Here is a 24914-nt window from a genome sequence, read left to right as displayed (position 1 = left end):
GAATTGTTTAACAGATTACATTTTCAAATGTGTCCTGTTCCATTATTTTCTTTAGTTTCTTCCGAGGCTTCAAGTATGCACAGGTAGGCTTTCCTGTGCCTGTTGCCTACAGCTGTCATTTCCTCTCCAGTCCTCTGATACTTCCTGCGTCATTCAATGTTTACTCATAGGGGCCCCCGTTATTGCAATGTGAGACGTATAATATGCTTTTCAGTTCTTTCAGCTTGAGATATGCTGAGTGTGGCCCTCCCTTTGTTTTTCTATGCAGGTTGTTTGTTTTTCACATTTCATTACAATGTTTCATTTGTCTCCTTGAGCTGCTTTTGGAAATTTTGTTTTATTTCATCATTTCTCTGTTTGCTGTAGCTAATTCATTCACTTCTGATGTCCACTTTGATCTTTCCTTTTTGTCCTGTCTTTTAATGACCTTGTGCATGTCTCATGATGAGGTTCTTGATGTCACCCCACAGCTCATCATGCCTCTGCCATCAGTGTTCAACCTGCCTAGTCTGTTCTTGAGATAGTCTTGAAATTAAAGTGGGATGGACTCAAAGTTGTATTTAGGTTTTTGTAGACTTGTCTTCATTTGTTTCAACTTAAACCTGTACTTATATGTGAGCAGCTGATGTTCGTGCCATAGTCAGCCCCGAACCGCACCGTGGCTGCTACTATTTAGCTTTTCTATTGTCTTTCCCCACAGATGTAATCAGTTTGATTCCTATGGGTTCCATCTGGGGAGGTCCATGTAGACAGTCACCATTTGTGTTGTTGAAAGTAGGTATTTACCAAATTCTCATATGACCTCCAGCTTCGTTTCTCTCATCTTCTGACAGTGTGATAGACCGCATTCCCATGCTATTCAGAAGGCTTTCAGCGGCTAATTCATTACAATGGACTGTCCAGTCCTTCTTCCTAGTAAGGTTTAGTCTGGAAGTTCTGCTGAACCCTGCTCACTAAGGCCGATCCTGCTGGGCTTTAAAACGCTGCTGGAAAAGCATGGGGCATCGCAATGCCACACACCACTGTGTCACAAACTCGCGGATGAGTGCTGGATTCTCACCCACAGGAAGCGTATCTTTGAGGGTTGTATTGTTGTTGCTTGTTTGTCAGACCTACTTGGACCTTTTACTCTTCGCTTCAAGTGGAGAGGCTTCTGCTATATGTTTCAGCCTATGAATTACATCTTTCTCTTTAGTTTTATGGGAAATGAAATTTATATACATGTATATTTTTGTTTACAATGTTGCTTATATATTATATTTAGCAGGAGAAGAAGGAACTTGCTAGGTGTCTTCTGCTGTTATATTAGACGCCATATCTCTAAACAGGCAATTTTAATCAAATGTAAGAGTATTACAAGGAATAGAAATAATAACAACTAATATTTCATCTCTGTGCCAGTCAAGAGGTCCATTCTGAGCCCAGAGAAGGTCTGCTGAGACTTGGATGCAGCCCGCTTTCCATCCTAAGTCACTATAATCTGTGCCCTAAGACTTTCAGGGGAGTCGCACAGAGTGAGTTGCCTGGCCTGAACAGTCAGAATAGCGCACCAAACATTCAAACTGCCGGGGTTGGAGTAGTCAGAGGTACCCTATGTAGTTCTGGGAGTTAATTATTCTTCTTTTCTTGCTTCAGTTACCATGATCATTTATCATCTTTCCCACCAGAAGCATGGTCCACACAGCCAAGAACCAGTCTGCTTTGGTTCCCAATCCAAATGGGAATTCTCAATTCCAGTAGCACTGTTCAACTTCTTTCCCTAGACTACCCAGAGATGCTGCTCAATTTTTGTTAGCAGAAGAATGTGATCAGACCATCTTTCCCACCATCCCAATCACCTGTGCTACTGTCCACTCTAGACAGGGGGAGAGAGGAGTGATGGGAAGAGTGGACGTGAACTCATCATTCTCAGCATTGGGGCCAACTCTACTCCTGGGCCTTGACTTGATCTGTAAATGACAAGATACTGAAAGGTTCCTATCTCCCATCCTCAAATAAAAGACGCATTCTTAAGTTTCAAAAACCTCATAGGCTTTCTGTTACGCACAGGATCAGAGTAAATACTGAACTTAGCATTCATGATCTTCTACCAAGCCTCTGTGGTTTCTTGTCCTAGTAATTAAGAATACCAATGTGTTTAATTTTTAAATCGAAAACCACACTGGCATATATGATTGCTTCTGATATTTAAAACAGAGAGAATAAAATTACATTTACTAAAGCCAGACTTGGACATAAAATTTGAATAGGAGAATCTGGACACAATTACCAATTTTGAATGGAGATCCATCTGAAACTTACCCTAAAAATATTTCCTGTCATTGACACCTTTTGCAGATATAAGCTTCTAGGAAGGTATAGGTATATATATATATTGCTACAAAACCATAGAAGCCTTTATTAACAAAAATCTCAAAATGTGAAGCTATTGTTTCTTGATATATCCCCCACCGAAGGCTATATATTTCTGAAAGCAATGTTTCCGCCTCTTTCATCCTTCCCTGAAGGTTTAAAACACCTTTCAATACAAATCATGTCAAAATGGCGTCTCTGAGGGACCCAAATCGTGTTCCTTTTAAATGTTCTCTGAGTTTGAGGAACAAAATAAGTCAGAGGAGCAAGAGCAGGGCTGAAGGGTGATGGAGGGGACTCTCCAGTGAAATGCTCACAAGCCAGCCCTTGTCGTGCTCAACGAAGAAGCAGATTCTTTGTTGTGATGGGAAACAAATTCCTCGGTGCAGCTTTCTCACCAAAGCAATTTCCAATTTCTTGAAAACGTTCTCCTAATAAACTCCTGTGATTCTCCTGTATCCTTCAAGAAAAAACTATCAATTTCCTTTTGGAATCCCCCCAAATAGTCTCTGCTTTAAATTTATCTGCCCAAGCTAATTGCCATGGAAGCCACTAATTTGATTGGATCTCTCTCTCTCTCTCTCTCTCTCTCTCTCTCTCTCTCTCTCTCTCTCTCTCTCTCTCTCTCTGAAGGCACTCTAATGAGGTTAAGAAAAGTTTCTTACTGAAATAACCTGTCTGTAGCCATTTACTGATTGCAGAGATATGTTTAAACATGTTTTATTTGGGATAAATGGGTGCATGTATGAACTGGAATTCTGATAGATTACTTTTTGAGTTAATCTCACTAATCAGTTCTGGAAGTTAGTCCTATTTGTGTCAGAAGACATCTCATGGGTATATATAGACACATACAATATGTAAGGCATATAAATATACACAGATATGCAGAAGGCATTACATACACACATATGTATTGTTTAAAAGGAGAACACCTAAAGTGAATGAAATATATAATGAATTTAAATGTCTGAAAAGAAAATTTCCCAGGGTATCTTGAGAAAATAAAGCATTGTAATGAAACGTGCCAACGTCTGGGGTTAGAGAACAGAAGGGAAGTACATGCTGTGCGTTCCTCACACTGGAAGAACGAAGGTTAAGCCCAAAGTTACACCATTGTAAGTGTTGACTTGTAATATTGAAGGAATTGTTAGGCAAAATATTAAATAACAGAGGAATCATCCAAAGATGAAAGGAATGCACAGAGACACTGTACCCAAGAGAACTGGTTGGGGTCCAAACCGTTCAGGTGGTAGCATCTAATTGACTGTGTTTATGCTGATCCTATACATAAACCAAGAGGTAAGATAAAAAGCTCATGGTATTGAAGGAAGAAGTCCAAGCTGCCCTGGAGGTATTGGTTAAAAACAAAATGCTAGGAATGGATGGGATGCAAATGAAGATAGGTGTTTCAACAAACAGATACAATGCTGGGAGCATTCACTCATGTATGCCCAGCAACGTGGAAGACAGCTTCCTAGCCAGCTTACTTTAAGAGGTCCATATTTATGTCCTGTCTTAGTTATCTAGTGCTTCTGTAGCAAAAATACCTGAAGCAGATGGCTGTAACAAACTCAAGTGTGTTTGTTCACAGTTCAATATGCTAGAAGTTCGCATTCCATCCTAGGGAAAGACTCATCCTCTCTCTACTCTCTGCAAGGTCCTTGTCTCCGTTCAGTATGGGTGGGCCCAGCCATCCCTTGTCTATCTTCATGTGTCTTGACATCAGTGTCCCCTGGTGCAGGAGGTTCTCAGAACAGGGTCCCAGGTTCGTTTTCTTCCTTTTATGATAAGAGGTGATGTAGGCCACAGCTAGGGACACATGATCAAGTGATTCCATCCCACCTTAATCTCCTTACAAAAGATTGGCTGATCACATCATGAAGAAAGATTACATCATCACCTTTCCAAATTCATCACTTTATTATATAACTTCAAACCACTACAAATCATGCCCAGTCAAGTTGACAGGTATTTTGGGGGCATGCAATTCAATTCATGACATGTCCATCCCAAAGAATAGTCATCTAAAAGAGTGTGGAAATTATTGAACAACAACGCGCAAATATTGCTGAGGAAAATCCACAAACAGTTGTAGCGGTACATCGACAGGAAACGCCAGGAACAGGAACCAGATTCGTGGAGAACGTGGAATGAAGGCAATCATTACTGATGTCAGCGGGATCCTGACTGAAATCCGAGAACACCACATCGATGCTTCGCTGTGTTTCCCTGACGATGCAAACCCATTTGAGTGGGGATCATGGCAAATTGTGGATACCATTGGGCAGCATGGAGGTTCCAGGTCATGTCCTTGTGCTTAGGCCAAATCTTTAGATAAGCCAAGAGGCAGTCATCACAACTGGAGGAAGAGTTATTAACCACCTGGCAAATGATACAACGTTTAAGAGGACTTGAGGCACTCACTTACTGATGAAGAGCCTTCAGGGTGGATTAAAATTCAATGTAAAGAAAACAAAATCATCACAACTGGATCAAAAAATCACATCCTGATAAACAGAAAAAAAAAAAAATATATATATATATATATATATATATATATATATATATATATATATATATATATATATATATATATATATATATATATATATATATATCCCAGTCTTCAAGGATTTTCTTTCCTTAGGTCCACAATCCACATCCATGGAAACAGTGATCAAGCAAGAAATCAATGCACAGTTTTGGAGAATTGTTAAATAGCAAAAGGGCCACTTTGAGGAATAAGGTGCAGCTGATTGAAACAAGGGATTTCTTTCCCATCGATGTATGTGCAGGTGAACGCTGCTAAGGTGATGGGTTTCACTTGAGTCGAGCCCATCATAGGCAAAGGTCCCCGGGTTACAGTTGGCTGCTAACAGAAACGTTGCTAGTGTGGTATCAGTGCCCCCTGCCCCCCACCCCCAGGGTGAAAAGCTGGCTACCCGCCTCTGCATGAGTGCAGCCACTCTGCCAGTCCTCTGGGGTGCAGATCTGGCGCATCAGCAGTTGGAACCAACTCTAGGGCAGAAAGGACTCATTTAATATAGATCCGTTGTCAAAATCAAGCAAACCTGGCCTGCACACAGGCCTCCTCGTGATTTCTAAGACCTGCCTGGAATGCCTTTTCACTTTCTAACTGTTCCTGGTGGGGAGACTCGGTGCAGGTCTTGCCTCCTCCTGGGAGCCTTCCCCGACTGCCCTGTGCCACCCAGAGCTTATACATTACCAAACTGCAAAGCGGCTTTCAGTCACTGCCCGGTATCAGATATGGGAAACAAGTCCAAAGACCGGGTGACTTCTCCTCCATGGGAAAGCACATGCAGGCATCAATCATCAGCCTTTTCCTCAGATTTGTCAACTCTTGGCTCTCTCAGCATTCCTGGTAATGTAATGGTTACATGTTGGGCTGCAATTCACACTGTTGGCAGTTCGAAACCATCAACAGCTCTGCAGGAGACACACGGGACTTTCTACTCCTATAAACAGTTACACTCACAGGGTGGTCACTTTGAGTCAGCATTGACTCAATATAGTGAGTTTGATTTGGGGCATGGCTCTCTCAGGAGTCCACGTCTGGCCTATTTACCACAACTTGTCCGGAGCACCTGCTGTTGAAGATTTTAAATGAGAATAGCAATTGCCGTTTCCCCAGATTAGTTTTTGTGGGTTGAGGATCTAAGAAGTCTGGCTATTAAACACTTCAGTGAAACTGCTAGTTATAATAACGCTTCTACTGTCATCAGTTATCTACTTCAGTTCTCCCCTGGAGGGAAATACTGCCCATTGGCTGGGAAGCAAGGGGCCCTGGAGGCTTGATGGCTAAAGGTTGCTAACCACCGGGTCAGTGGCTTGAGCGCCCCAGCTGTTCGGCAGGTGCCAGCAAAGATTTACAATGTTGGAAACCCTACGGGGCAGTTCTGCTTGATCCTGCAGTGTCAACGTGAGTCAGAGTCAACTCGATGGCAGTGGGTTTAATTTTGGTTGGCTGGGAAACACAATTAAAACAAGAGCTGGCATTTCTGACCAGTGTTTTGCATTTTCAATATTTTCTACTCTGAAGTGTGGAGACAGCTGTAGATTTTTATCAGAAGCTTTAAAGGGCTTATTTCATCTTGCTAACCTCTCTGCTCTGGATTATTCAAGGGGAAAAATCAGTGTTACTCCACTAATGCACATTTACAAATATTGTGCAATTTCTAAATGTATTGCTTTTCCAGATGAAGGATTATCATTAGAATCAGGGGAAACATTAAAATCTCCTCAAATCAGGTTACCGAGAATAGTCTTAATGGGTTTAATAGGGAAATTTATCCATCTTTGCCTGTAGGCTGTACCATTAATTAGTTTAGCTCATCTTCCTCTAAGCTTAATGTCGGTGTCTTAAGCTCTTCCAAAGGATTGCTCTCTAAGAAGGGGCTTTATTAGCAAGCTCCTGAGTAATGGGGCCTTAATTCCTTTTCTTGTGCCCGTTTTTACATAGAGCAACATATTCCCAGAGGATAAGAGAACATGCATATATATTGATGTTTTAGGCACTGAAAAGTAAAAACTGAAATTACATGTAATAACACATGTATTGGTGTATTTAATTTGAGAAGTTGTAACCAGGCTGAAATATCTATGAGATAATCTCCCATGAGAACTGGGGAATCGCCTTGTATATGGCTTTAAACATCCCTTCAGTAAGTTCCCATCGTGTTTTCTGCTGCCGAAACTGCTTATAGTCGGAAGCTCATTATCTGTTAGCCTCTCACAAATAAGTGCTACCAGCTCCTGAGGGTCCCGGACGAGAAGATGATAACAATTGTCTATTGGTTTCTGAATGCTCAGCGCTCACAATCAATCCTGTATAGTATCCCCATTTTAAAGATGAAGAAATAGACACTTAGAGGTGAACAATCCAAAGAGCAATAATGTATACACCGAGAGCTTGAATTTCAAAGCCAGCCTGGCCGAGCCTGAACTCTTGACTGGAGCAGAAACTGCCTGAGGTCAGGGCACGGAGTGTGCTTCTGACCCGCTGCTTCTGTCTCCTGGGAGAGCCTGTGCGTGTGTTCCTGCGAGCAGGTGCGGGCGGGCACCTTTGGGAACCTGGAGTTCTGGCGCACCAGCGGATCAGTGAACTGAAAGGAGACCTGGGTTTGAATCGTAGTCTTGCCATTTACCATGTGTCGCACTGTGGGAGATATGGCACATAACCTCCTTGGAAAAATGCAGGAGAACCACAGTATTTAACCGGACGGAGACATGTGGATGCAGCATGTGAAAACAGCATATGCATGACCTCGATTCCTGGACTGCTCTGTGTGGCCCGTCACACATTCGGCCTGCCCTGTGCCCACAAACATAAATAATATCGTAGCCCAAACTACGGCGCACTGACTAGTCCCTGTGTTGAGCATCTAGGTATAGCCTCGTTTCATCTCCACCGTAAATCCTATGAGCTAACTCTGCTATTGTCTTCATTCAGCAGATGAGGAAACTGAAGATTGAAACAGGCTCTGCCCACCGTCTGAGCCAGGCTGCAGCTCTGGGAGCTGAGCTCGGCTCTCTCTGCCTGCAGAGCCTCCTGCCTAACTCTCGCCTGCCTTCCCAGGGAGGGCCATTCTAGTTATGGCTCCACAAACCGTGTTAAGCAGAATCAACCCTCACCTACTTACGTTCTGGTTTATTTCAAACCACAGTCCTAAGGGAATCATAGACTTGCTCATTTCCCCTCTCCTTCAAGAGCCCATGAAGTGCAGCATCTCCCCCTCAAATTTCCTGCACATCCACCCAGCACTGGGGCACCTGCTGTGTGCCAAAGAGTCAGTCCCCATGGTGAGCAGGAGCCTGAAATCCCTGCTGGGAGACAGGGTTGAGCCCAGTCGGTGGCAGCAGCACGCGTGGTGATGGCAGAGGGAAGAGGTCATTCGGGAAGGTGTTGTTCTCATGTTTGCAGAGAATCCAGGCTCTGAGCATCCTTATCCTAGTGCCTCATCTCTGCCCTGAAGAAGACTCAGCTGGAACTTTTACCGGAGATGCTAATTGCAAACACTCTGAGCGCATTGATCCAGTGCTGCTCTGATTAAGTAATTATTCACAACAGCACCTAAGAGGGCGGAAGGAAATTAGTTTGAAAGGGCCAGCATCAGGTCTCCGTATCTGAGCGGCCTCCCGGCCTGCTCACAGAGAGAACCCTAGCCTGGCCCAACTCTGTAATTACCTTCGGAGGCACTAAAGTTTAAATTAAATTCTGATTGTTTTCATATTAGCTTCTGCCAGAGCCCTGAGCTAAGCAATGGGGAGGTTGGGGCTGGGGAGGGAGGCTGGGGCCTGTGACAGGTAGAGTGGGTTTGTTTTTGGTTTTGTGTTTCCTTTGGGCTTTATAGCTGAAAATGTGCCTGGGTTACAGGGATATGCTAGCAGCTGGTTCCCTAGCAGAGGTTTACAGTTATCCTACTGTACTGGGTGCCAACGCTGCCATTTTCAAGTCTTGCCAATTGGGTGCTCAAATGTACCTTTGGTTGTCTCAGACTCTTGACACAGTCACACGCATTTGCACAGCTTTCTGTCTCTTTCAGAAATTAATCCTACATGTGGAATGTCTGCCCTGTCCCAGTTTTCAGTATTTATGTCATCTCCTAGGTATTTTTTTTTTAACCCTCACAGTTGCCTTAGTTCCCTGCACCTCTCTCCTGCCCTGACAGCACGGTTAGACTGTCAATCAGTCACCAATAAGCTGAGACCAGTCTGGAAAGCTAATTTCAGACGTTGGAGGAATTTTCAAAGCAGCTTAGTGGAGCTCTTGTCTCCCCACCCTGCTAAACCACAGTCACTTTGGAAACATGCCAGATCCTCACTAACCCTCGTCTTTGTCAGAGGAAGGGTAGAGGAGTCAGGGATGCTGATGTAGTGAGGGCCCCAGGGGTCAGGCCGAGCCAAGTGTCGGGCTACTGACCCTGACTCACTGGGTTAAGAAGCAATCCCCCCTCTTTCTCTCCCATAGCCACAGCCCAGGCTCTCCAAGTGCCTCACAAATAAACACCTATCTGATGGAGTGCTCTTCTCCTTTCTCTCTCTCTCTCTCTCTCTCTCTCTCTCTCTCTCTCTCTCTCTCTCTCTCTCTCTCTCTCTCTCTCACACACACACACACACACACGAGCACACACGAGCACACGTGTGCACAAACCAAGTGAATTCTGGCTCCTAGCAATTCCATGTGTGTCAGTGTACAACTATGCTCCATAAGGCGGTATTTGGCTGACTTTTTAGGAGTAGATTACCAGGTCTTTCTTCTGAGGCACCTCTGGCTTGCCTCAAACCACCAACCCTTCGATTAGCACCTGCTTGCACCACACATGCACCTCATAACCCCGCCAGCGCTCGGGCAACGCTGTAATGGCTGCTCGGCCCCACGGCCGAGCCACTTGTGTTAAACTCGTATTCCAGGCTTTCCCTTTGAACTCTGCCTGCGTTCCAACCTAGTCTAGCGTAAAGCCCGCTAGACCTGGGGAGGATGCTCAGATGGAAAAAGCAGTCAAATGACTTTCCCAGGGAGGATCCTAGGTGGTGCTATAGGAAAAGTGTTGGACTCCGGTCCACGAGGTCGCAAGTTCAAACCCATCAGCAGCTCCAGAGAGAAGTATGAGATTGTTTGCCCCGGTAAAGAGTTCAGCATCTGCAACCCTGTATCGGGCCGCGCTGAGCCAGAATGGTCTGACTGGCAGCGTTTTATAGACCATGGCACCCCATGGCGAGTGCCCGTGGTTTATTTACACTTGCTGCATTTTGCTCCTACGTTCCAAACGGACGGCCGTCCGTTGGCAGCACGCCAAATTACCGGGGCCCTTCTCTGCAGGAGCGCTGTGCTTCCTTGGGCGGAGGAGCTGTGCGCTCTCGCAGTTGGGAGTCGTGCGCACTGGCATTGCACTTGTCTCTGAGGATGCCCCAGCGGCTGCGCATGCGGCTTGAGCGCCTGGGGGCAGAACACAAACGCAGCAGGCTGCAGCTAGCCCTTCCGAAGGACCTGTGGTCGTACACCAAAGCTCATGAAGGCAAGAGCCTCACGTGCTACCTCATCTGCGTCCGTGGCATACCGTCCTGCATGTGTAAGGGCCAAGTCTTCACTGTGGAGTGCCTGCGTGGGTAATGTGTGTGGCTGTCAAGCAAAAGGCTGGAGGTTCAGGTCCAGGCAGAGGTGCCTCGAAGAAAACCTGCAATCTACTTCCAAAACCCCAGTCATTGGAATTCTAGGGAGAACAGTTATACTCGAATACACCAGGAGTCAAATCAATGTGGTGGCAACCAGGGTTTTTTTCTGTTTATTTATTTATTGCATCAGTTATTCCTGGCTACCACAAGCTCAGTCATTCCAAGAAGCCAGGCCATTTTACACACACACACACACACAATCACCAGGCCATCATATATATATATATATATATATATATATATATATATATATATATATATATATATATATATATATATATATATATTCACTACATCACAGACCTCATAGTGTGGGCTAGGAATACTGGCGTGAGGAAGTCGGACCACTCCCTCTCTCCCATCATGGAATTCTGAGACATGAGAGAAGGAAGCCGCCCATGCCAGCCAGCATCCTATGTCAAGAAATGTTCGCATGTATACCACAAGCATCTCCTTAATGCATAACACCACACTGGTACAATTTTTAACACAGCAGGAAGACAACATGTGAAGAAGTAGCACACATCGACCACTCCCTGCTCCCCGCAGTTGCCGTGACCTGTGCTGTACTGATCACCCTACTCTGTGCCATGATGCTACCTGCTAAGTTTTATGATGCCATTTTGCAGATGGGGAAATTTAAGTTTACAAAAGGTAGGAAGAGAGGATTCCATAAACCAGTGGTTCTCCACCTTCCTAATGCCGCGACCCTCTCATACAGTTCCTCATGTTGTGGTGACCCCCAACCAAAAAATTATTTTCGTTGCTACTTCATAACTGTCATTTTTCTGCTGTTATGAATCGACTGACCCTGTGAAAGAGTCATTTGGCCCCCAAAGGGGTCGCAACCCACAGGTTGAGAACCAGTGCTATAAACAGTCCAGAAGTATGTATGGGTTGTGGGGTGGCTGGTGGGGGTGCTTTTCCTCTGAAGAGCCTGATGCTGGTGGCCAGACGTAGCCTGCTTGTCGTTCTGAGCGCCCAGCTGAGCTGGCTTCGGACATGTTGCATGCTGCTGTGTACCAGACAGTGATTGCGCAAGAGTGAGACATTGCAGGTGTACTGGATTCCATGGGAGAGCAAGCCATTGGGAAACATCCCTAAGGCAAGGGATAAGGCAAGCCTACCCCAGGGGAACTCACTGAGTGAAGGGCTACAGACGTCCATTAAGAGTAAGTCACATTATGGCAGAAGTCTGCTGAGAAGTTGGCGTTATCAGGGCAAAAGGTGGAGATGTGTGTGATACAGGCCATGGGAGGTGCAAGAGCAGAATGTGAATGTCGAAAGCAAAGGCAGGAAGATGACATTACACACATCCCACAGAGGTCGGCCTGGCCTTAGTGGCAGAGTAATTGGGAGCCTCTGAAGTGACTCCTGCAAGAAAGCAACTTGCTCAGATGTCCATTTGGAAAGATCGCCTTGGCTGGTCGATGGCACAGAGAGCAATAGGGGCGATCAATGGGACCCTGAAAGCGGTGCCCATGTAGGAGGCCACAGCGGTGCTCTGGACAGAGAGGAGGCAGTGGAGCTATCAGGCAGCAGAAGTACTTGAGAAAAGTTTAAAGTAGAGAACCAAGAACTTTTTGTAGCCAGTAGATCAGGAGGCTGAGAAAGACTGAGGAGCTCTGGATAGTTCCCAAGTGTTTGCCCTGACGAAGTGGGCATCTACTGGTGCCATTCTCTGAGTGCTGGAGGAGGCACATATGGAGTGGGGTCAATAGATCTCAGAGATGCTGTCAATACCACAGCCATGCTACAGACGATTGGGGTCACGTAGAGACGCTGTGGAGTAACTCAGGGAAGCCAACTGGGGAAACGGCACTGAGAAGGAGGATACAGGGCCGAGACTGTCCAAGGAAGTAGAGCACTGAAAAGTGAGCTAGAAACGAACAAGCGTGTGCCTATCAGCAGGTAAATGGATAAATAAAATGCGATCTATGTCTATGATCCATCAAACCTAAAAAGGAATAAAAGGACTGATATATGCCACAACATAAACCTAGAAAACAATATGCAAAGTAAAATAAGCCCCATCCCAAAGTCTCATATATCGTCCCATTTATCTGCTGGGTTGGAGTGCACTTGGAATTGTTGCCTAATGGGTACAAGGTTTCCGTGTTGGGACATACAGTTATTCAGGATTAAGTAATGGTGATTGTTACACAATATAAGAGTCATACAATCCCATTGCCACAAAGCCAGTTCTGACCCACAATGATGCCATGGGCTGAACAGAACTGTCCATAGAGTTCCAAAGGCTGTAAACCTGTACAGCAGAGGATGACCACAGCTTTCTCCCAGGGAGCGTCTGGGGATACTACTAACTCACCTTTCCGTTAGAAGCTGAGCACTTAATATTATTAAATTGTACACTTATATGCATGTGAAACTTGGGCATTGAAGGAGGCAGATCAAAGAAGAACGGATGTGTCTGAGTGGGCCATGGACTGCTAAAAGGGCAAACCAATCTGTCTTGGAAGAAGTCGAGCCAGAGTGCTCCTCAGAGGCAAGGATGGCCCGGCTCCATCTCACACATTTTGGACATGTTGTCAGGAGAGATGGGTCCCTGGAGAAGGACACCATGCTTGGGAAACTGGAGGGGCAGTGAAGGACCAGATCCCAAGGAGAGGGATTGATGCAGTGGGTTCGGGCATAGGCACAACTGTGCTGATGGCTCAGGGCCGTGCAGTGATCAATTCTGTTACGCAGGGAGGGTTGCTATGGGTCAGGATTGATGGCTCTTAATGCAAGCAACCCTTAAAAATGGTTAAGATGGCAAATTTTTGCTTTATATATTTTACTGCAATAAAGCACGCTCTCTAAAAGGGGGAGAGGGGCTGAAGCAAAGGAGGAGAGCAAGAAAGTATATAACTTAAAATGAGAGGACGTTCACTTAGAAAGGTGATAGGGGATACGACCCCCGACTTTCTGAGTGAACCAAACTCTCCCAGCTGAGCCCTATCTTTCCTCTGAAGACTCTGACCCTAGTGGCCTGTCCAGCCTGCTTCTCTCTCAGGGGGATGGAAAGACCAGAAGGCACTTCTCTTTCTTCATCTATCACCCGGATTGACCCAGTTTAAGGCAGACCAGGGCTGGTTGAATGGCTCCCCACCTCCCTTCCCCCAGGGGTCCCCACCCCTGCAGAAAACAAACAAACAAACAAAAAACCGTTTTCCAGCCAGAACTGAGTGTGGGGGATATTTCTTTGGAGTCACCCATTTCTAAAAGGATTAATCCTCAGTTTGTAGCTTTCTCAGTGGCGATGGTCGGTACCTTCAAAATGCAGGCATTTCTCTCCTGTCACCAGCCTGCCGGTTGTGGCTGGAATACCAGTCTGAGCAAAGGATGCTCTGCAGCCTGTCATCTTCGATTATTTTTTTTCTCCGGGATGTATCAAGCTCCAGGCAGACTGTGCCCGACTTTCTCCTCAGAAGGATTACTCAGCTAGGGACACCGTGGGGGAATAGAGCCCAGTAATTAAGTCCCTCCTATCTCCATTTCAGCTTTCTGATCTCTCTCCCCCGTACACCAGTGGCTCCCTGCTTGGGGATCTGTCCCCAAGTGACAGACACACTCTTTTAAGATTCCAGGGCCTGATTCCATCAGCCACCCAAGCCTGTGTACATTAAGCAGCCTGTGGGAAATTCAGCAGTCTTCTACAGATATAGATTACCTACACATCTGTCAGGCTTTAGTTAAACATGACCGCCTAATTCATCCTGCAGTGTGAGATGGGGATTCATTTCCTTTGCAAGTTGACTTGGCAATTTTCTCTGCTCAGAGAATATTTAGAATAGATGGTATACATGGCAATAGGGAGGAAATAGATGTTATTAATGTTCCATTTTCAAAGGTAAGATTGACTGTAGGGCCTACATCCCATTCACATCTGAAAAATGCACTCCATCCCTTTGCAATGCCTGTCAGAAGAGTGACACTTGATCCCCTCCAGGCTCTGATTAGTGCCGATACGTATGCATTATTTATCGATTCTTGTCTCCCCAAAATATGTGGCATCAATTCTAAACCACTTTGTCTGTGGCTATCATCCCATTTGGGAATAAGACGTGCTTTGTTATGTTAATGAGACCATATCACCATTCATTGTTGAGATATAAAAAGAGAAAATTGGGCACAAAAAGTGAACCCAAATGGGAGGGGAGATCCCATTTATGGCACATGAAGATATATATTAGAGCCGAAGAGAGCTGGCACACCAAATTTGGACTTACAGACTGAAACGGTGAGAAAGAATATGTCTACTCAGTACAGCTGCCCACGTGTGGTATTTCTATCATAGCAGCACTGAGGAGTTAGTGTGAACGTGTGTCTGTGGACAGCAAAGGCCAGGGCTCTCCGCCTCCAGCCCCAACCACGCCCCCTCCCTTCTGAGGGTGTGGCTTACCCTGAGATGCTGACTCCTGGCTTCAGGAGGCTGGAGGCTTGATCTCTTCTTCCTTATCCTATCAACAAAGCCTGAGGGGAAGGATTAAGGGCATAACCTTGGATGAGAGGATAGCAATTTGAATGTATACAAAGTTGGATATCCTCAGACTACGACAATGATGATGATGAAATGATGTTAAGTGCCATCACGCCAGCTACACCACATAGTGACCACAATAAAACAAAACACCAGACAGGCCTGGACCATTCTTAAAAATGGTTCCTATGCTTGAGCCCATTGCTACCGCTGTGTTACCGATCCATCTCACCGAGGACCCTCCTGTTTTTTACTGGCCCTTTACTTTACCAAGAACAGGCCTCTCCTGACAGCATGTCCAGAATATGTAAGATGAAGTCTTGCCATTCTTGCCTCTTAGGAGCACTCTGGCCTGATATTTCTTCCAAGACAGATTTGTTTGTCCTTTTAGCAGTTCGTAGTACTGTCAACATTCCTCCCCAACACCACAACTTGAATGCATCCATTCTTCTATGGCCTTCTTTCTTCAGTGCCCAGCTTTCAGCTGCATACGAGGCAGTGGAAAATATCATGGCTTTAGTCAGGTGCAAAGGAATATCTGTGATTTTCAAAACTCTGCAGAGAGAGTATGTGGCAGATTTACCTAAAGCAACTTGTCATTTGAGCTCTTGACTGCTGCTTCCATGAACATTGATTGTGGTTCCAAGAAGGACAAACATTTTGACAACTTCAACCTTTTCTCCACTGATCATGATGTTGCCTAGTGGTTCTCCACTAGCGAGGATTTGGGTTTCCATTGAGTTGTCATCCATAGTGAACACAGCAGTCCTGGATCTTCATCATCCTGTGCTCTAAGCCCTCCAAATTCAGCCAGCACGGTGGGTGTGTCATCTGCATGCATGACAGGCTGTCAATTCCAATCCTGATGCCACACTTTTCTTCTAAGTCAGATTTTCTGATTATTCAGTATTTTGCCCATAGAATCTTTCAAGATTGCAACTCAAAGCTTGAGATTTTTCTTGAGTTTAAGCTATGCTGAGCCTGTTCTTCCCTTTGGGGTTTCAAATTCTAGGCTTTGCACATTTCATTAAAATATTTGGCTTTGTCTTCTGGAGCAGCCCTTTGAAATTTTCTATTCAGCTCTTTTAATTCATCCTTTCTCCATTTGCTTTGGCAACTCTATGATTCAGAGCAAGTTTCAGAGTCTCTTCCGATATCATTTTGATGTCTCCTTTCTTTCCTGTATTTTTATGACCTTTTGCAAAAGGTTTTCAAATGATAGCTAACTTTATCCAGTGCTGGCTAATGGAATGTCCTGCTCTGGTGGATATATTCTATATCTCTGCTATTTAATATGGAAGTTGCTAGCCATAAATTACTATTGAACACATAAACTATTGGTATAATGTAACTGAGAAATTGATTTTACATTTTATTTAGTTTTCATTCATTTTAAATAGCCACATGTGCCTAGTGATCACAGTATTAGATAGCACAAGTAGCCACTTAAACTTATGTTGTATGTGACCAAAGCAAGTATTGCTTATATGCAGTTTTCCTATTTGGCTTTTTAAATATTGTGATTTGCTCTAAATTTACCTATAAATCTTCTGTTAAAAAACACTAGACTTGTATACAACAATAATAACGGTAATAATTGGTACATACTGAGTGCTTAATGTATACCATGTACACATTATCTGATTTATGTCATGATGACGATGCTGTGCTGTGTACAGAGGAGAAACTGAGGCCCTGAGAGGTTAGATGACTTTTCTTCATTTGAAGTCACCCAGCCAGTCAGAGGTAAAGCTAGATTTGCGCCCAGGCAGTATGACACCAGAGCTTGTACACTCAGTGCCATTTCCTTGTTACTGTTTTAGAAGCCAGTCATGCCTGCATTATTTGAAGCAAGTGTGTCTTGAATCATGGGTGAGCATCCAATCTGTGTTTTGCAAGGGTGGATTTTGTCTAATATTAAGACAGAAGCCGTGAGATTCTGCATGGCTGACCCCAGAGTTTCCAGTGGACATTTGGGACCCCTCAAAGATAATCGGTTGGAAGTCTCATTTGTGCCTCCTCGGGACCACAGGGAAGTCAGCTCTGTATTGTAGGGAGTTCTGTTGGCTTCTTAGCCCATTGCAGCTGTAGAAGTTGCAGAAAGTGGATGCTGAGAGCTCTCTGCTCCTTCTTATACAGTGAGGTTTTGAGGCCTCGGATTTCTGTCCCTTGCAGTGGTGACACATACAAGATGCTGTTCAGTTACCCTGCCTCTGGGTAGCAGCACCCAGCCTGGGTCACTTTGCAGGATCCCTATAAGAAATGATGACGTCAAAGAGAAGAACAGAAAATTCCAAAGGGGAGCTTGAGAACGTAAAGTATAATGCTATAATGAAGCTTGCAAAGATCTATGGTTAGAAAATAGGCTCAGCATATCTTAAATTTAAAGAATCAAAGAAAAAAAATCCAAGCATTTAGTTGCGGTGTTGAAATATTCTACGGCCAAAATATTGAATGATGCAGGAAGCACCAGAAGAAGAGCGAAAGAATCCAGAGTCACTCCTGTGACCGATGGAAGAAGTTCACTATATCAAAAAGAACCAGTTGATACCCAAACATTTCAAGAGGTAGGATATGAACAAGAAGACATTGTTCTGAAGGAAGAGATCAAAGTTGCACTGAAAACATTAGCCAAAACCTAGACTCTAAGAATTAGCGGAATGTGAATTGAAATGACTCAACAAGCTGATGAGCTGATGAAGCACAAGAAACGTTCATCTATGTCAAGCAATTTAGAAGACAGCTACTTGGCCAACTGACTGGGAAAGATTTATATTTATACCCATTCCAAATAAACAGACTTCTCAAGTTATAGAACAATATCATTAATATCACACACAAGTACAATTTTGCTGAAGCTCATCCAGCACTTGTTGCTGTAGTACATTGCAGGGAGCTACCAGAGCTTCAGGCCAGGTTCTAAAGAAGACACAGAACAAGGGATATCATTGCTCATGTCAGATGGATCTTGGCTGAAATCAAAGAACATTAGGAAGATGTTTATTGTGTTTCAGTGACAGTGCAAAGGCATTGGACTGTGTGGATCACAGAGAATGATGGCTAGCACTGAGAACAGCGATCATTCCAGAATGCGTCATTGTGCTCATGTGAAAGTTGTACACAGAGTCAGAGAAAGTTGTATGGACAGAGCAGGGGAACACTGCATGGTTTAAAATCAGGAAAAGCGTGTGTCACGGTTATATCCTCTCTCACCATACTTGTTCAATCTCTATGCTGAGCAAATAATCTGAGAAGTTGACTGATATAAAGAATAATGTGGCATCAGGGTTGTAGGAAGGCTTATTAACAACCTGCGATATGCAGATGACACACCTTAATTGCTGAAACCGAGGAGGACTTGAAGCGCTTGCTGATGAAGATCATGCTGTACTGGCTTCAGTCTGGATGACAACTCCATGTAAAGAGGACCAAAAGCTTCATGACTGGACTAATACATAACATCACAATAGAGGAAAGATTAGTTTTCAAGGATTTCATCTGTTTGGATCCACAATCAATGTTCTCGGAGGCATCAGGCAAGAGATCAAATGATGCATTGCATTGATTAAATCTGCCACACAAGGTTTCTTTAAAATGTTGAAGAGCAAGGATGTTACTTTGAGGATTAAGTTGTGCCTGACCTAAGCCATGGTGTTTTCCATTGCCTCATGTAGACGTGAGAGTTGGACATTGAATAAGGAAGACCATAGAAAACTGATGCATTTGAACTGTGTGTTGGAGAAGAGTATTGAAATCACTATGGACTACCAAAAGAACAAACATGGAAAAAATATAACTGGAATGCTCCTTAGAGGCAAGCGTGGAAAGACATTATCGCATGTACTTTGGGGCATGTTATCAGGAGAAACCAATCACTGTAGAAGGACATCATGCTGCGTAAAGTAGAGGGACAGAGAAAAAGACAAAGACCCTCAATGAGATGGATTAACACAATGACCCAAACACAAGAACAATTATGAGTACAGCACAGGAGCAGGAAGTTTTTCATCGGGTTATACTTAGGGTCACTAAGAACCAGCTCCTCCTAGAGGGGCCCACCAACAACATAGTTCCAGGACCATATGAATGGTCACACTAACAACATGTTTCAAAGACTTCAACTCCTTTTCTCGTCTCCGTTAGCCAGGGCTCAATTTTAGCATGCATATAAATTGCCTTGGTCTCACATACTTTGAATATGTTATCAGGAGGGCACAGTCCATGGAGAGGAACAGTCTGCTTGGGACAGTAGAAATTCGGTGAATAGGGGGACCCTCAATTAGACAGATTGGCATGGTGGCTGCAACAATGAAATCAGAGCAAAAATCAGAAAGACAGCACAAGACAAGGCTGTGCTTCATTCTATTGCTCATAGAGGCTCTATGTGTTGGAAGCAACTCAGTGGCCCCTGACAACACCACTGCCATTGGCATCGGCATGTGCTCTGTTGAGAGAAAAAAACAGCTAGCAAAATTAGCTCATTGCTCTGCAGTTTTCCCTCTGTTGGGATCTCTCCCTCTCAAGTCTGTCTTAACTCAGTACTCTAGTAGCTTCAAACAGCCTGCCCATTTACCTACTTCATGTATATCCATCCATCATCCATTCACCCATCCATCTCTCTGCATTTTCTTCTTGTTCTCCCCAGGAGTATTTGTCTGCTCCAATTATTCTACTATACCCTAAAAGGTGAGCCAAGGGGTTCCTGAGGTCTCTTCCAGCAAGAAATCATTCATCTATTCCTGGCATTAATTTCTTGGCACGAGTTTAGTGGAAAATGTGATCTTTTATGGCAAAACTGGGGCAACAAGTTTTATCCAGTTAAGAAGGAAGATCCATGTCCATCTTTGAAGACTGCTGCCCAACTGTGAGGCAATTACAGCTAGCTCGACTAGCCTGGAGGCAGTCCGAGTGCACATGTTGTGAACATGCAGCTTGCCGTGAGGGTCTATGGTCTCTCTTTGGCACGCTCTTAACCTAAGAGTGCAGCATCCTGGAGTGCTTTCAGGAGTGATGGCTCATATTATGGATGCAGAGGATGTTTGTTGTGAACATGACTTTGCCCAGGAGGTCACGTGGTTAGGGAGCCAACCTGAGGAGAAAGTCAATGTTTGTTCTCTTCGCTTTTTTCCAGCGTGCACAGACCAGGAGTTGAGGAACCTGGCTTCCCGGCTGAAGGACTGGTTTGGAACCCTCCATGAGGATGCGAACAGAGACATCAAACCCACCAGCTCCGACACAGCCCAAGGCAGTAAGATGTCTTTACTTGTGTGAAATTATTTCATTGTCAACCCATGTTTTCTGTTCATAGCTATTGCTTATTTTGCAATAACATGTTGGAGTGATAGCACAAACTTACGTTAAATGTGTACCTTGATTATAAAAAACGCTCCACTTTTAGAATCTCATAGAGGCAAAAAATACAAACACTTGTACTTTTTAAAAACTGGTTGCAGAGAGATCATATGTTGATTAGACATTTTTGTAAAATACACTAAATATACAGAAAAATGCACATCTATACAAGTAAAATTACTCTAATCCCACCATGTTAATAACTGTATAAGTATATAATATGTGCTTCTATTCTTTTGGAGTTAGGGAAGTATACTTATTTACATATATATTTACATATATACATATACACACATATATGTGTATATATATATGGGCTTCAGCTTATAGCCATATATATAGGCTTCAGTTTACAGCCTCTTATACTGGAATGCTCTTTCTGCAGGCAGCTGGGAGTCTGTTAAAGACCTGCACTTGGCCAGAAGCAAACTACATGCTCCAAAAGGCTTGTGGGTTGGATGCTCTAAACCAGTGGTTCTCAACCTTCCTCACGCCGCAACCCTTTCATGCGGTTCCTCAGGTTGTGGTGACCCCCAAACATAAAATTTTTTTGTTGCTACTTCATAACTGTATTTTTGCTACTGTTATGAATTGTAATGTACATATCTGAAATGCAGGATGTATTAGGTGACCCCTGTGAAAGGGTCATTTGACCCCCAAAGGGGTCGGACCCACAGGCTGAGAACCGCTGCTCTAAAACAATTGGAATGAAGGGAAAGTGAACAAATTATGCTCAGTTAGCCTCCAGGTCATGGAAGCAGAGACTTTTTAAAAATCATTTTATTGGGGGCTCGTACAATGATCATGGAAGCAGAGTCTTAGTCGCTGGAGAATTTCTGAAGGAGCAGCTGTGGAACCTCGGAAGTCCGTCTCTGCGTCTCCCATCACCCTGGCCATCAGAAACGCTTCTTTTCTAGAAACAACCCCCCTTTTAACCATTGACCTTTCCACTGATGCCCCGCCAGCGTAGCCCTTCTTTTTGTAGTCAGTCAGCAGTAAACTCCTCTTCCTTATGCGTTAAAATGTCAATATTCTATGAAATTGATTCATATTATGTAAAATGTTCTGTACAAAAGTGAAGGGCCATTTAGTGTCAGAGTACGTTATCTTCCCTGACTCAGTAGCCCCTGAGGAGAGGTCACCTTATGTTCCATAGTCGCTCTTCTTGAAAGAGGAGACGTTCTGTAAGATGTCATAGATTTCTATCAAAATGAATACATTTTCTAAACTGGAAAGATTTTATGTTGAGAAGAGTAAGCCTTGCTATAGCTGGACAACTTTCTGAACAAATATGTTCACTCCACATTACTACGTCCCGGTGACAGAGGATGGCCCTCAAGGAGATGAATTGGTGCGCTGGCTGCAAGCATGTGGTAGAGCATGGGAGCAATCGTGAGGATGGTACAAGGAAGGCTGTAGGTTAGAAGCAACTACATGGCACCCAACAATAAGAGCACATGCCATTGTGGGAACTTTGGTGGTGAGAGGTCAATGGTTCAAACCTACTGGCCACTGAAGGAAAGAAATGTGGCGATCTGCTTCCATAAAAAATGTATAGCATAGAAGCCCTATTAGGCAGTTCTACTCTGTCCTAGAGGGTCTTGCTATGAATCAGAATCAACTGGACAGCAATGGATTCTATATGCCAGTGGAGGTTTTGGTGGTCCAGCGGTAGAATTCTCTCCTGGTAGTAAAGTCTGACTTGATTTCCGGCCAGATGTACCACATGTGCAACCGCCGCTCTTTGTCAGCGGAGGCGTGTGTGTTGTTATGATGCTGAACAGGTTTCCGTGGAGCTTCCAGATGCAGATGATAAACTAACCTGATGAGCGACTTCAAAACCCAGTTAGTGAACCCAATAGATCACAATGGTCTGATCTTCACTGATTGTGGGGGTATTGGAGACCTGGGCAGTGATCTTTCCATTATGCGTGGGCTCACCGTGAGTCAAAGCCTGTAACAACACAGTAGCCTGTATTGACTAAGACCAGTGAAGGGAACAGGACAGGTGACGACAACAGGGGGAGCAAGGAGATCCTCAGAGGAGCAGGCACTGAGCTTTTTTTAATTACCTTCAGGACTCTTCTGTAAATCAGTGCTTTAACAATGGTGAGCATACTGGGCTATATCTTATAGCCTTCTGACTAAGCAGAAGCATTGGCCTGACATGTAGAAACTCACCTGAATTGGGGGACCAGCAGTGGGTGGTCAGATGGGCACTCACTCAAATGACCCTATCATGGCCCTAGGCTGAAGTCACTGTACCTGCCATTCCACACACATACCTCCACATTGTTCATCTCTAAACATAACACCCTAGTAAGCGGGATGACCTCAAGGCAGGGGGATCATGCAAGCCCGCAGGTAGCTCTGGGAAAGGAGAGGTTGAACATGTAGTCTCAGAAGCAAGCATCTGGATCCATATTCCAAACTCTATAACTGTATGATCCAGAAGAAGTAACCTAAGCCTCACACCTTATTTCGTTGTCTGTACAGCGGAGATGACATGGTCCCATTGCCTGAGACTGCTACAATGGTGCAGCTAGATGACTAATGATAATATGCTCCAAAGACTACTTCAGATATGGCAATACATGTGGGACAATTTTCCTTTTATCGTTATTATGCTGAGGAAATAAAGTCCAGGCCTAGAAATCTAGTTTATAGGATAAATTTGGATGGCATAGTACCCTGAATTCTCAAAGCAGGAACATCGTGTCCTGGGGCCATATCGTGTCTGGGATTTGTCTGCAGTGAATTCAGTACTCAGAGTGGTTAGTGAAGCGTCATTGCTCTGGTGCATACAATTTCCACCGTGGATCCCAATAACTCTTTAAGAAAACGACCCCTCCTCCCCAGGGAAATAAGAAAGAAATTATGGTCTGAGTCCATTTGGGTTCCATAGTGTGAATCTCTTCAGGGGATTTCAGAGAAAAACAGAGGCGCCTACCTGGCTTGTTTGCTGTTAATGTTCAGACTGCCCCGATTTACAATCCTTTGGGATGCAATCAGTGCTTCTGGATTATGTTGCATGGTTTCATTTTAGTGCCGAATAATTTAATTATATATATAAATAATATATTTCAAATAAGTTTGTTTTCTCCCTAAATGTGGAAGCCTAGATTTCAGTGCCGTAAGTTAGAGCCCCATATTCACATTGTTTGTATTCTTCCTTTAAGGCATGCCTTCTTTTAAGCATGACTGGTAAATGGAAATCCATATTTACATAATAGATAAATTGGTGTTGGGGACTTGTTCCCTTTAGAATGCATTTTCATCAAATGCTGATGTCTGTTTCAGGGCATTTTAAATTGTTCCCCTAAAAAAGCAAAAACAAGAAAAGAAGCTGAAATCAAACCGTTCAGTGTTCCGGTAGCACTAGAGCCACCAAGGCTGGGCCCTGGGCAGGACACAGCCACAGGGGCGGGGGGGTGGAGGGAGTTGACCCTGGGGCTCCTCATGGAGCAAAAATATTGGAGCGGGGAGAGAGGTGGCAAAGGCCCCGTTGGCAGCAGTGGCTACAATGTGCCATTCCCTTTCAGGGTTTGATACCAGCATCCTGCCCATCTGCAAGGACTCACTGGGCTGGATGTTCAACAAGCTGGACATGAACTATGACCTCCTGCTGGACCACTCTGAGATCAACGCCATCTACCTGGATAAGTATGAGCCCTGCGTCAAGCCTCTCTTCAACTCCTGTGACTCCTTCAAGGATGGCAAGCTTTCTAACAACGAGTGGTGCTACTGTTTCCAGAAGCCTGGAGGTAAGGCGGAGGAGGATGCCATCCAGGCCTCCGGCAGCCATGCTGAGGCAGCGGAAGACCACATAGCATTCACTGGGCAGTCAGATCAGTGGACAGAAGGACATGTTGAGAGAAAAAACAGTTGATCCCATTTAATGGCAAACACAAATACTCATTTCTCCTGTTGCGAGATTCTCAATGTGCAGCATGCTGTAAGAGTATCATAACAACCACTATCACACCAAGTCTCCATCTTCTCTCTACAGAAAGGCACTTGTCAGTTTCTCTGTGATTGAAAGGGGATTTATTCTGTGTCTTAAATAGGGGTATTTACTTATAAGCACCAGATAACTTAAGAAATAAAAAAGCAAGATCTGGGCAATACGAGTATATGGAAAAGATACAGAGCTTTCTGATGTCACCCAAAGTCAGACAGAAGAAGCAGGCTGCAAGGGAAGTTTCAGGAGGAACCAGAAGACTCTCAGAGTCAAGGGCCCACTGCTCTGACTTTGTCCGTGGCACACCCTGGTCTAACTTTATTTTCCTGTACCTCGGCTTCCTGAGTACAGGCCCAAGTGTGGTGGTCTACAATTCTTAGACCCAACAGGGACTGGCTTGAGTCTACAGCTAATTCCACAGAAAAACCTGGCCTAACCTGGATCAGGTAGCCAAGGTGACATGTGCCAACATGACTGGCAGGACCACTCACTAGATGAACAGGACATAGTGTCATACTAGTTACATGTTGGGCTGCTAACCATAAGGTTAGGGGTTCAAAACTACCTGTC

General features: G+C 44.4%; 1 protein-coding gene across 1 annotated transcript in view; it reads left to right on the top strand.

The window, feature by feature from the left end:
* Nucleotides 1-24914, top strand: part of SPOCK1 (SPARC (osteonectin), cwcv and kazal like domains proteoglycan 1) — a 664044-nt gene that overhangs the window by 621911 nt on the left and 17219 nt on the right. The window contains 2 exon segments of the mRNA XM_075542692.1: nucleotides 20163-20279; nucleotides 23926-24147. Coding sequence (XP_075398807.1) covers nucleotides 20163-20279; nucleotides 23926-24147 — 339 coding nt within the window.

This window comes from Tenrec ecaudatus, chromosome 2 (assembly GCF_050624435.1).
Source record: "Tenrec ecaudatus isolate mTenEca1 chromosome 2, mTenEca1.hap1, whole genome shotgun sequence".
NCBI lineage: Eukaryota > Metazoa > Chordata > Mammalia > Afrosoricida > Tenrecidae > Tenrec > Tenrec ecaudatus.
The sequence above is the reverse complement of the archived record's forward strand: the minus strand, read 5'-3'. Positions and strand labels throughout refer to the sequence as shown.